Here is a 13,545-nt window from a genome sequence, read left to right on the forward strand (position 1 = left end):
GGCAACCAAAATGAAAACACATTGATTAGAACTTGTATTTGTGTCAAGATGCTCATTATACAGCGTAAACTACAACATGATACAGAAATGATACACATTCCCATAGAGAAAAAGATTCAATCCACTGATTGGATTTTGATTAAAATCACACTGAGAGGGCGATTACAATTACAGGTCAGACTAGAGTGGAATATTTAAAACTGACTGCATCATGGGGGATGGCATGTTTACTCTCGGCTTGATTGAATTTAAATCAAACACACACAATCATGCATTTCCTCATGGGAGTCACATGACTGTGACAAAAATGGTGTTTTCAAGGACACTTTGCCATGAGCTACTATGCTCCTTTCACAGGCGCTTTTTAGCCACACCAGCTACACCCTGGAGACAACGATGTGTGTGTGTGGGTGTGTGTGTGTGTGTGTGTGTGTGTGTGTGTGTGTGTGTGTGTGTTTGTGTGGGTCAGTCAGTCAACCTCAGTACCAGAGCGAAACATTTAAACAATTATTTGACGGACAACCGTCAAATCTGGTGCAGAAATCATGGTCCCCAGAGGATAATTCCTAATGACTTTAGTGACCCTTCTGACTTTCCTTGTAAAACCACCATGAGGCTGACAGTTTTTTTTGGATTTTGAGTGGTGTATCTTCACATCTGAGGAACTGCCATGAAATTCTGCACAGATATTTAAAGCTATAGTAGGCACTTCCCCCCTCCTTGTATCCAATCATTGAGCAAAACTCAATTTTATTCTTTTACCATGTTTTATTTCAAGTGGTCTAACAGAAAACTAGACTTCTGCACCTCTGTTCTGCTTTTTTCAGGCTTTAAAAAAAAATATAGCCCATAATGTGAGATATTTACCAATCATAGATGATTTTTTTTATTTTTTCCCCAGAACAGGTGTGATAATATAAATAAGTCCACAATGAGAGGTGCATGTGGTGATACAATGTGTTAATTAGAGGGCTTTCACTGATGAGAATAGGGTTTAAATCTCGGGTGAAAAGGCAAATGAGTGTTGACTTTTAACCCATCTATCTCTGCATGTTGGAAGCATGTGGTTGGGGGATTAGAACAGAGCAAAGAGACGGCCGAGCTGCAGGAGAAAGGCTGTGTGTTTTAAAATCCCGCCGTTCTTTTCCTCCTTTTCCAGATTTCTGCCTACTGCAGCTTTAAGGTAAAAAGAGCAAATTATTGGCAAGCGTGCTAAAATAATATACTGACGTCAGCTTATTAAAATGCTGTTAGCATACTGATATTTAACTCAAAGCAGCATCATGCTTGAGAACAGCTTTATAGATGTTCTACAGAAGCTGCAGTCTCTTGCAACATGGAATAAATCCACCTTTCTGTCACGTTTCATATGTAAAATATGCAAATCTATACGTGCAAGATTAATTTTGCACTATTTTATGTGTATGTCTTTAACTGACTATACAAAGTGCTAAAAAAAACAAAATACAAATCTGGTCAAATTCACATTTCACACCAGTAGATTGCACATCAAAGTGATTCTGTCACTTATTCCCATCCGGTCCCCTGATGAATGCTGCTGTACTTACTCATCACTTCCAAGAAAAGATGTCTCTCTCCACGCAACCTCCCTCTTTCGCACTTTAGAAGAAACCGTGACTGATTTCTTTAGGTCCTCGAAGGGTTTACAGCTGCTGGGAGCTGTTGTCACAGGAGTCGAGACTTGGTCGGAGCTGACAGATGTGAGGTCAGTGCTGAGGTCAAATGATGTCCAAGAAGAATCAGAAGAGGTTGAAGGGCTGGTGTCCAGTCTCTCCTCTTGAAAACCATGCCCTAGGTCCATGGTGCATGGGTGAAAGTGAGACAGGAGAAAAAAATGGCGAATGACATGTATTCGTTCAAGGATGTCTTGATAAGGCATAAGCTTGGAGTGGATGACAAGAGAAAAGGGAGGCAGGAAACACTTCCAGCTGAGATAAATGGATGTGAAGACAGATGCCTGTGCACTCCTATTGGCCAAAAGCTTCTCACTCTCTTCTTTTCAGCCTCAGTTAACTACTGAAGAAAGCGAGGAGATACAAAAGACCAATCAAAGGGAACATTAGACAATAGAGATGGCGATATGGATGAGAAAAGCAGGAAAAGAAAACCTCTCAGGGACTAAAGAAGAAATGAGACATGGAGATTTGGGAGTGGGATGGAAACGAAGGAGCCCACTGCTGCTGCCGATGGAAGAGCTGGACACAAACAAAAGAAGAGACGCTTTCAGGTGAAAGGTGCGGGCAGCAGCACTTATGAGGTGATAGCTCACATCTCATTACATCCCATTTTTCTGTCCGACAATTGAATCATGTGGTAAGTTGATAGAGACAGTGTAGGACGGGAAATCAATTCGAGATGCATGGAGAGCCTTGAACTGGTGGCTTCTGTGGCTACATGATAGCGGCAGGCGAGAGAGTGCCGTCTTGGGTTGCACTGATAAGCGGTTCATTACAAGAAGTCTGACCCAGTCCAAATACAATTAAGGTTCACCACTGAAACCCATTAGAGTCCTCACACGGGGAGGCCAGGTTAGCCAGTCTCCCATAGGTGCACACTGGGAGTGAGTTAAGAGCATAGATTCTGCAGACAAGAATCTGTATTTAAGGGTAAAAGAGGAGACTTCGCACTCATCCTTTTTACATTAACTACAAGTTCCTTCTTGTAATTACTTTTTCATGCTACTCATCTGTTAACTGCACCAGGATGAAGGCTGACAATTCAGACCTGTCATATTGTACAGTACATCTCCTGTCTCGTAGCATAAATGTCTCCTTTCAAAAAATCTATTTTTATTGAGTTTTGTATGTCTTAAGCACTTGGAAGTATAAAATAAAAGCTGCCACTCTTCTGGCAGCCCTCAACGAGATGGACTCTCAGCTTTGCAAGCCAGGAACATTTTTGTCCAGTTTCCATGTATGAACTGGGTCAAATAGTTATCGAGCAAAATCCTGCCCCGTCACTGCACGCCACTTCCAGGTGAGCCCTTTAGAATGAGCATCTGCCTCACAACTTACCAGTTTTATTTACTCACTAGAACTGCTTCTGCTAACTTTAAAGTGTCTCAGCCATGAGCAAAGCAGACGAAATGTTCTGCTGCTGGCTACAAGAGTGAACACAAGAGTCTTAATGCACTCCCAGCATCTGCGGAACTGAAGACGAAGTTTTCAGTTCAGAAGTTAGCATGTCGTGAGGCTAATGTGGCTAACAGTAGCTTTAATCATATGCTCAAAGGTCAGATTTCTGCAGAAACTGTTTTGTTAAAGGACATTTATTGATGGTGAAAAGTTCAAGACTGAGAACCAATAAGCAACGAGTTTACTTCTCTTTCACTTCCTGTGCTCACATATACTGCATTTTACTGAAGCTGAATTCCCAATAAAGCTCTTCCTTGGCATCTCAGCCCTGACAACAGGGCTCAAACCTCGGGTTATACAGTCATGGTAAAATGAATCCTCTTTGTAGTACTTTTCGCTTAAAATCTAAAAAAAAAAAACATGCTGAGGACACGTGAGACCCTCATTAATCTGCTAGAAAGGGACACAATAGGGGACATTTAAGTCCTCAGCATGCTCATATATCATTGTGACTGTGCAAAGATCTATGCAACAGCAATTTTCACAAATCACATATAAAGTGCCACACATTTAATATAACTATTACAGAGGCGGTTTACGACATCCTTAACCTACAGCATTTCATTGTTACGTCGGAACTGGTTACGTGGAACTAGTTAGCGAGCGGAGCGGATGAATACTTTGTCACACAGCGCTATAAGACGGCTTTGTTTACATTCGACAGTTGTACACCACCTTGGATTGTGCTACTTTCGCTAAATTTTTGCTCTTCATTATGTCTCCCAAGTCAGACTTTTCTGATAGCAGTGCTTTGAAGAAAAGGAAAGCTATCTCCATGGAAGTGAAACCAGACATCATAGAACGTTTTGTTTTAATTTCAAAATTACAAGAAGCAAGGCAAGGACTCTCAAATTGTTGGCACACAAATAAAATTCACCCAATGTGAAGGTTTAATTCTTGTGATGTCTGTGAGCCTATTTTTTTTATCAGTCATTCATTGAATGTCTTCCAATGCTCTCATATATTTGCTGGTTTAATGGATTGTCTGTGAAGGACAAAAATAGCCTAAAATGGCATTATGAAAATTTGCTCCAAGATAATTAGAGTCCAGCAAAGAGGTTTGTGTTCCCTTTGGGAGACACAAGCAGCCCAGAAGGCAAAAATTAATTATAAGCCAATATGAGCATGTTTTCTCCAGCGAATTCTCAGGTCAGGGGTTATAATGTGTCCCTCGGGAGAACACGCACCTCTACTCCAAATTCTACGTTCCCTGTCATCAAGGTATTAATGCTGATAGTCGTCCCTTTGAATTACTGTTATATTCTTTTGAAGACGGGCATTTATTTATCTACATTAGTTATCATTTATACTAGCTATAACACAAGAACATGCCACCACTTTGCCTCTAAGTTTTGAAGATATGCATGTTGACTGGGGAAGCTGCAAATAAGATTGCTCTTCTTGAGATCAAGAAAGTGATCTGAATCTTACAGTGACGCCTCTTCAGCTACATAATTACCACTTCTCATTTAACATGTACACAAATCATCAGATATCAGGGAGTTAAGTACTGGAAGAAAATTAATGAGCTTTCAGTCAAAGCCATGACAGCAGCTTCCGTTTGGCATCTAGCCCTAAAGACTTACATACACAAAGCTTATAGACTCAAACTCCAAAGCTAATGCAGAGAATTTATTCTCAGAGAATGTATTGCGCTTCTTTCAGCAACAAAGTGGGTTTCTAAAATTGCACGACTATCGATGCAGCTTGGGGTCAACTGATATGAAGCATTTTTTTCTGATTACTGTAAATATTTTAAACCAAATTCTGATAAAAGCTTCATGAATTTCAACAAAGTTTGGTGCTGGAGTTTGTGTTACTCAACAAAATTTTCACTTTTAGTGCAAATACATCAGTTGTGCATCCCCTTGCTTATTCATGATCAGTATCAGGATTGCATATGTCGGCCCCTTGCTGCAACAGTTGCACTCACAAATAGAATCCTTGCATTTCTAAAATATAAATTTGTCAAGCACTCTTGTTCAAACACTTCAGCATACTTTGCATGAACTTGCGTCATCCAGCCATGTCTGCAAGCAAACATGTTTAACTCGTCGGTTATTACCAGGGTGAGAAACCTCATGCGTCTCACTTCTGCTGCTGCACGAAGGACCTGTAGGATGGAAAAACTGGTGATTTCTAACTTTATAACTCTACTAAACATCGATCACGATAATATTTCTGCTCACCATGTCTTCCAAACTATCTCAACATAGTTGTGTTGCAGTGCCAGTTCCAAAAGTACCTGATTTTGGAACTATATCAAAAACATATCAACAAGTTCAACAAGCCTCATCCATATTCAGCAGACAAGGGTACATTGATTCAATCAAAATTTCAAGTGCTCACCAGAGGAGCATCACTCATCAGTAACAGATATCCCCTGCCACTCCAGCTATTATTCTGCCAGTTATTTTATCACCTTTCATTAAATAGTGTCAGTAGTGTCAAATTCCATATAAATGAGCACCGCTAAATTCACTAAGGATGGCTTTTAAGTAGCTGAAAGACTTGTGTTGACAAAGAAAGCAGATTTAAAATGCCAAGCTGAAGGAACAAGGCTTTCAGGACCTACATTTTAATCAGCTATAGTCTGCTGACATGCAAGGTCAAGGTAGCGGATAAAACTCTCTTGTCTGTGTTTAACTTTTAATACAGTACTCAATTCAAGTCCATTTGCACGCTCCGAGCTAATTTGTCTTATAGCAAGCAGCACAAAAGAAGGGTAAAGCAAAAGACACAAGATAGTAAATCACATTTAAAAAAGTGCATATGGGTTAATATATAATTGAGGGACTTTTGAAGTCCATAGGATATATGTTGCATAAATTTTTATTAAAAGGAAATAAACTAATGTTGTTGTTTTTTTTTTTTTTTAATGTTCAATATGATCATGTCTTTACAAATTACAGAGTTATTTATTTTGGAAACAATCACTTATTTAAACTATTTAAACTGTCAACTATGTTGCAAAAAGTCCTGCAATTATATACTGACCCATATACAAAAGTGAATGAGGCAGACACAGTCATGGTGCCTCCTGTATATGTTTTAATAAAAAAAAAAAAAAAAAAGCTGACAAGCTTTAGAAAAATCTTTATTTAAACTATGAACAGGGTTGAAAGGAAACATGAAATGTTGACAAGAAACGATAGAAAAGTCAAGCAAAACACATAAAATCAACAAGGATATAAGAGCGGAAATAAAGTTTGAGGTATCTGAATGATCCAGTGGTGTGCACAGAAAAATAAATAACATACTGATGGACAGATGTTTTGTATTTATTCACATATTTCACAATACTATGAGTGACCAGATTGGTTTTGAAGCTGAAAAGTGTACAGCTCAAAGCATTAATAACATCTCGAGTAAAAATGCTAATGGAATCCACTGATATGATGTAAATCACAGAAATGTATGCTAAATTTGTTCTGACACATCTAAGTGATTCTCTAATTTTGCTGGTACTCAATGAACGGAACTGGTAGAAAACAATCAAAAGTGCAACATAAACAACCGCAGAATACCTTGTGTTTTTTTAAGGATGCATTGCAGAGATATACTTATCCTTTCTGCTAGAAGATGAGAGAAACTTACAGTCAAATAAAAAGCCGACAGACATTTATCAGACATGCACAGAACACTGAAAGCGAGGCAAAGCAAGAAATAAGAAAATATCCCATCAGAGGGTTTCATTCTAGACAAAATCAGGAGGAGAAACAGCATTCCTCAATGAAAGTTCATCAATAGTCAGTAAATTTCTCAGCAAAAGCGGCAAAACATTTCCAGGACAGGAAGCAAGTCCTACTGCAGCTTTAGCGCAATCCAGAAGATCATTGAATGGGAAACACTTAAAAGAAGTCACTATTTAGAAGGGGGTATGTTTCCAAGCAGGTAAACCTGCATTCAATGCCCTCAGGAGTATCCAAATTGAGTTTATTAGGCAGGCAGAAGAGGCAGACAGAGCTTTTTATCTGTGTCCCCTCCCCTTATAATCCAAAACTGCAGCTCTATAGAGCAAAGTCAGAGAAAAGGAGGCTTTGTTTTCAGTGTTCCAAAGCCATTTTATTCAAGGGACTGAACTTCCCAGCCTTAACCTGGTCTTAAAAAGTGCAGGCCAGGTAATTAAAAGAAACAAAGGCAATGAGGGTTAGTGAACACACAGCACTCAACATGCTTTGGAGCAGGACACCGAAGCTAAGCAGCACAAAGTCGCCTCGCATGCAGGACGGTGCCACAGACAGAGCATGGGGTGAGGGGTTAGTGGGATGAAGACTGAAGCTTCAACAAGGCAACAGCGAGAAACAGAAGAAAAGGTGTTCCAGGGAAACACAACAGAGCTGAACTCCAGAGAAAGCCACTTTTTGTTCCGCTGAACACGAGCCCAGGCAGGTCACTGTGAACGAGCTGCAGGGGAAGGTCAGTGAAGAGAAAAGCGAAAAAGGGAAGGAAACACAGCGGCCAGTGTCTCCTTCAGTAAACTGGCCTCGGCTGTTTCATGCTGTAGTGGGCCTCTGATGCCGACACATATGCAGACTCTGGAAAAAAATCCTCGTGGAACTCGGCCAGAAACCTGAGAGGGGAGGGGTGGGAAAATGGAAGTAGAAGCAAGGGAAATGTGAGATATTCAGACTCAGACACTGTTCGCGAGTCGTCTGTTCACATGAAATTTTCAACAGAAGCTGCTTGTCAGATGACAAACAGCACAGACACGATAAGCCTACACATGAAGCAAAAAAGCAATAACAGGAAAGCATCTCCAATGTCACGTCCCAGTATACGTCAACTTCTGGTTTTCCTAGATATCCCTGGCTCATTCCACATAAATCCCAGACCCCTTGCCCTCTGCCTGGGATATATATTTCAGAGACAAAGCCCCCTCAGCCATCCCTATACCACCAGCGGACAACCAATCGCAACGACAGAAAAACCCAGAACACGAGAATGACCGACCAACAGTCGGAGAGGGAAAGAGTGTAAAATCCCCCCCTCCTCCCATCTAATCAGTAGCGGGGAAAACTAATCCGGAATCTTCTTAGTATCCGCTACTCGGCCAAATCCTCTAAATCTTGCCATCTCATCTTAGCTCCACCGGCCTTCCTAATCTCAATGCAAACAAATTATCCTCATCAGAGGAAAACTTAAGAATGCTTTGACAACGAATAATAAACAAGACAACCTTAATGGGACAATACAGGGAAAGAACCCCACAAAAGAGAATAAAAGACGAGCAAGAGTTTGTTCTTGACTTCAGCGAAGTGTATTAAAGCCTAATTTTTCATTATAAATGCAGAGATAAAAACACTAAACAGCAATAAATGTGTTTCGGTAGATATTTGTTCATCAAGACATATATTTTTTGCTCCCTTTAGTGCCAGAAATTCAGCCTTGTACTAATCTTTATTGCCGTTAGATGAGAAATAACACAAGGCAAGCCGCTTTAGGCATATACATTGTAAATCAGCATAACGTGTGCGTACACATGTGCACACACCCACACTTAATCATAATCATTCTTGCAGAGAAAGGGAAGAGTGAGAGATCAACTGTGGCCAAATCCCAGAATGCACTGCACTTCAGTCTCTGCAACATCAATCAGTTTTTGCCTGCTCGGCGCAATCTGCCACGAGGCTGATTTCACAGTTTAAAAAAAAAAAAAAAAAAAAAAAAAAAAAAGAAAGAAAAAAAGTCTTTCCCAAAAGACAGCACTGTTTTAGTTTGTGGCCGGTGTCCAGCCAAGTCTCCAACACGGTGAGCATTAATTAGATACTGAGAAAACATGGCAGCGCTGGAGTTTTTCGTATTGAATGCAATCAGTCCTGTCGGAACAACTTATTGCTCGCAGCGGAGTAGATTGAAACTGCAGAAGTAATTTACTTTTAAGCACTTCAGTCTTTGCGACTTAGTTATTGTCTGTACCATTCTGAAGAATAATGTTCTATGAAAAGAGATGCACTAGTGATTTGTAGTCCAGTGCCACTGAAGTGAATTAAAAAACCTTTGGAATATGTTTACCTTAATACTGGTGATGCTGCATGAGCTGCTTTGCCAGGAAGAACTGCTAGTGCTCGAGGTATTTCATTTACAGTACTGTGATCACGTGCTGGCAATGCCGTTTGTGTCATGGGACAGAAAAGAAATTTGGAGAAGATGACGCATCACATGCTTAGCTGACAAGAATCCCAGCACTCACTATTTTGGAGGACCACCTCAGGTCTTCTGTGGCACAGAGTACTGAGTGCCACTTTATGTATTTATACACATTTTTCAGTTGGAATAGAGGTACCATTGGCTCTCGGGCTCCAGTTTGTTACTCTGCCCACTCCATGCTGAGTTCAGCTGTTGCTCCACAGCACTGCTTGCTGGCAGAAGGCAGAACTGTGAACGTTTGATTAGAGAATGAGAGGACCTAAATCCCTCAGGTTTGGGACCGGCTGAACTGAAGATCGCTAGGGAGGATTTAAAGATTAGACTCCCGCGCTTGTGTAACGCCCACTCATCTCCCTCCCTCCAACACATGCTATTTCTCACTCCATCTCTCCCTCCATGTTCTCATTTACTTACTCCTCTTTTCCTTTTTGTTTTGGTTTTTTGGGTTATTTTAGCGTAGAAATAGCTTCCTGACAATCACTTTTTCTAGCCATTTTATGACATCTATTGACAGCTCCTATGTATCCCGTAGCTTCCAGGTTTTTCTCCCTCTCTCGTTGTAAAATTAAAACTTCTTGCAGCTCCACACTGGCAGTTACCATCAGGTTTTCATGCTTAGCTGGGTCAGACCTTGGTTAATGAACTGTGCTGGTTATTAGCAAGGTGCTTTTCAAGCCAAAGTACTTTCTATTTCCATGTCCTGATAATTCAGTGCAGCACCGCATCATTTTAATGATTTATTTTATGTTATTATACGTTATTTCCACACAGTTTTTAGCCACCTGATGGAAAAAAAAAATCAATTTTTAAAGCAGTGGGTGAGATTTCAATTTAATGCCTGAATGTTTTTGTGAGGAAACTAAAGGCCTTCAGGCCTGAGTGATTCAAAGATTGGTACTCTCCCATCTGCACACCATGAAATCATGGTTTTGTCTCATTAATCTCTTAATTATAATGCTTCTGCTTTACCTTAAGGAGCAATTCTTTAGCATGAAAGTAAAATGCTGACACTTTTCTTTTGAAAACAATCAGTTACCTGAGAAAGAGCTCGAGATGCTTGATGAGGGCTCGAAGGTTCCTCTCAGGGATTTGCATTTTTCCAAGGATCTCAGGAAGCTTCACTAGAAGAAAAGCAAGACAAGAGAGTGTGACAGCGGGACAAGACTACCGTGGAATTACAGACAGAAATCAGGCTGAAATGAGAAACCAACCAAAAAGCCGTAAGAGGTGCTGTGCTCCGTACAGGTAGGAGGGTGGTGGAGGCTGGTCAGTCAGAGGATAATTATCAGGAGTCAGCTTCCAGCTCAAGACCTGCTTAACAGAGGAGAGAAAAAGGCTTTTAACAGAACCCTTTAGTTGATTTTCACTGTCCTGTGACTGAGAATCCTCCTGGGCTTACTGAAGTTGCTATAAAAATGCCACACACAAGAGACTGAGCTTGAAGAATCAAGGACAAATGCTCTTTTTGCAAATGAACAAGACAATAATCGTTTAGCAAAACATAAAACGACAATGAGAAAATGCAAAAGTGCACCAGAACAAATTGCATCACATGCTGCGTACGGGGTCAGACAAACTCAATTACTACATGCCGTTTATGTAAGTATCCAAGTGTCCTTGAGCAAGACACCGTTTCCCCTCCAGGCAATAGCGTCCTCATCACACACACTTTCATCACCTCATTAAGCTCGTTGTTTCTCCGGCTCTCCAGGCCATAGAAGGGCCCACTTCGCTCTTTACTTGGCGTCAAGGGCAACGGGGAAGAGGAGCCGCTGTGCACTGGGGTTTCTGGGTGAAAAACAAACAAAACATTAAAAAAAACAGATGGATGATCATTTCAAAGATTAAGTTTTTCTAGTGATTATTTTCATATCTATACTGGTTTTGCACCGCCTTTTATTGTTTGCCAACAACACAAATAAAAATCAAGACAAAAAATAAAGTTAGAAACTGCTAACTTCTATTTAAACCGCTCTTAAGCTCTTTCAAGAGGGGAGCTTGCCAGTAGAAAAACATGGGATTACACCACCATCTAGTGGACAAAACTGGTCATTACACACAAACAGTTGTCACAAATGTGAAATTAATTATGACCAAAAAAATCTTAATTAATGTGGCCAAATATCCTCATCAAACACAGGTATAACTGATAATATGAACAAATAATGTACTGATTACAGAAAAAGGATATATCTGTCTTATTTGAAAAAAAGAACTGATGTAATGCGATGCAAGCAGTCCAGACTTTACCAGAAAAATGGTGCTACTGGCTTAAAACTACAAAGTCAGAATAAACGTTTCAGTCACAGCAAGTATGTTTTAGTGGAGTGTCAGCTTACTTCTGTCAAGGTTGAGGAAGAACTTGGGCTGTGCTGTTGTGTCGACCAGACGGCGTTTGAGCTGCGGAGATGCTGTGGCGCTGCCTCCACCTGGAAGTGTCATTTATAGGTCACAAATCAATCAAGCGTTAAGAGTATGATTCACAAAATACAGATGATCAAAAATGCCTAGAAGACAACATAAAATTCCTAAAAATATAAATACACAAACACATTACCTCCACTGCTTCCTTCAGCTGGACGGTCGCCTCCGGATGTGTTCCTGGTGGAGCGTCTGAGCGACTGTGACTGGTATGAGATACAGTCCATATCAGGGTGGCGCCGGCGCTTTGGAGTGGGCGCTGGAGCGGTGGGTGTGGTGGTGGAGATGTCGCTCAGGGCCGGCTGGCTGTCTGTGGACTGAGGGGTGGGAGGGTTGTGCCCCAGTGGGCTTGGGCTGCGCTCTCGCTGGGCGCTTTAAAAACAGAGAGAAAGAATAAGGCTTAGAGTTTAATTCTAGAGCAAAGCAGCAGGTTCCGATACAGCTCATATGACTTGATTTATCATGGAACACTTACTTGCTGGAGCAGGGGGAGCCTTCATTCATAGCTAAAAAGAGCCGGGAGGAGCTGACCTTTTTGAACTGTGCTTGTTCACATGGGTAGAGGAGGATCATGGGTAAGGTGAAGTCAAAAGTGATCCTCAGGCCGTCAACCATCTCCTTACAGAGCTCCTCACTTCAAAGAAAGGAAAACTGTGTGTAATTATTTTAAATTCATATACAATAAAACAGTAAACCATAAAAATGAAAACAATTATTCTTTGAAATGTGTAAAGACTAACCTCTTCTCTGGAGGAACTGGCTGTGGGCTGCTGTTCTGCGTTGGGTTCTGCTGACGTCTGTACCTCTCGTTGGCCATGAATGCTTTGTTGATAGCAAAGTGCTTGACGTAGGACTCAAGGATGTGCACGACATTTGTCTGACAGGGAACCATCACAAGCTAGGAAAGAAAAACATATATTAGTACCACAAAAGCAAATGCAAAAACCTTCTCCCAATGTGTCAGTTTGCAATTCACTTTTTAAGCCTAATTATAAGTCACACATGCAACCAAAAGAATCAACAACAAATGCAAATTCCAGATCAACTGTAGAGATTTTGCTTCCAATTTTTTTCCAAAGTACAGTGGTGGAAAAGTTTTAGGACACCTTTAAAATGTTACACAATGTCAAATATCATGAAATATTTGTGTTCACAAGAAAAACTAACAAAACTAAATTATTGACAGTTTCAGTATGTCAGTTCCCAACATTGTCGGGATCAAAGTCAACAAATAGCAGAGAATGTGTTCAAAACTAAACAATAAATAAATGAACCATCACATCATCAAATTAACATTCAGTAGTTCTTCCATTAGCAGCAGTAGAGCTCTAATCCTGACCAGCATGTTCCCCACGAGCCTTTCACACTGTTGAAGGGTAATCTTGCCCCATTCTTCTTCAATTACTGCTTTTAATTCTTCAAAATTCTTTGGTTTACGCTTTGAAACGGACCTTTTGATAATCCACCACAGATTTTCAGTGGGGCTCATGTCCGGGGATTGAGCTGGCCACTTTAAGACCTGGATACTGAGCTTCTGCAGCCAAGTTCTACTGGCCCTGGATGTGTTCAAGGGGCATTATCTTGTTGAAACATCCAGTTTTAACCTCGATGGAACAGTGCACGTACATAAGGGAGCATGTGGGTTTCGAGAAGGCAACAATACTTGGCAGAGTTCAGTGTGCCTTCACAGACAGTGAGATGACCAACACCAGCTGCACTCATGCATCCCTAAACCATGACACTGCCTCCACCATCCTGGACATAACACTTTGCCTGGCCTTCTGCATACCCTCACATTAGCAGGAGGAAGATAAAGCTG

The 13,545-nt window shown here is 40.8% G+C and overlaps 2 protein-coding genes across 5 annotated transcripts in view; both read right to left on the reverse strand.

The window, feature by feature from the left end:
* Positions 1–2,018, reverse strand: part of LOC111571714 (FERM and PDZ domain-containing protein 4-like) — an 83,549-nt gene extending 81,531 nt beyond the window's left edge. Inside the window, exon 1 of the mRNA XM_023275015.3 lies at positions 1,569–2,018. Within this exon, the coding sequence (XP_023130783.3) occupies positions 1,569–1,900 (332 nt within the window). The 5' untranslated portion in view covers positions 1,901–2,018. The remainder of the gene's footprint in view (positions 1–1,568) is intronic.
* A 4,216-nt stretch (positions 2,019–6,234) lies between these two features.
* The window catches only part of LOC111571708 (male-specific lethal 3 homolog), a 49,580-nt gene continuing 42,269 nt past the window's right edge, over positions 6,235–13,545 (reverse strand). For 3 of the 4 annotated variants that reach the window (XM_055008399.1, XM_055008397.1, XM_055008398.1), the window contains exons 7-14: positions 12,467–12,624; positions 12,202–12,360; positions 11,863–12,098; positions 11,645–11,734; positions 10,984–11,093; positions 10,517–10,619; positions 10,342–10,426; positions 6,235–7,728 (exon numbers count right to left, since the gene is read on the reverse strand). In XM_055008399.1, coding sequence (XP_054864374.1) covers positions 7,629–7,728; positions 10,342–10,426; positions 10,517–10,619; positions 10,984–11,093; positions 11,645–11,734; positions 11,863–12,098; positions 12,202–12,360; positions 12,467–12,624 — 1,041 coding nt within the window. In that variant the 3' untranslated portion in view covers positions 6,235–7,628. The remainder of the gene's footprint in view (positions 7,729–10,341; positions 10,427–10,516; positions 10,620–10,983; positions 11,094–11,644; positions 11,735–11,862; positions 12,099–12,201; positions 12,361–12,466; positions 12,625–13,545) is intronic. The other variant, XM_023275008.3, reaches the window with a different exon arrangement.

The sequence above is a fragment of the Amphiprion ocellaris genome, chromosome 24 (assembly GCF_022539595.1).
Source record: "Amphiprion ocellaris isolate individual 3 ecotype Okinawa chromosome 24, ASM2253959v1, whole genome shotgun sequence".
NCBI classification, from domain to species: Eukaryota; Metazoa; Chordata; class Actinopteri; family Pomacentridae; genus Amphiprion; species Amphiprion ocellaris.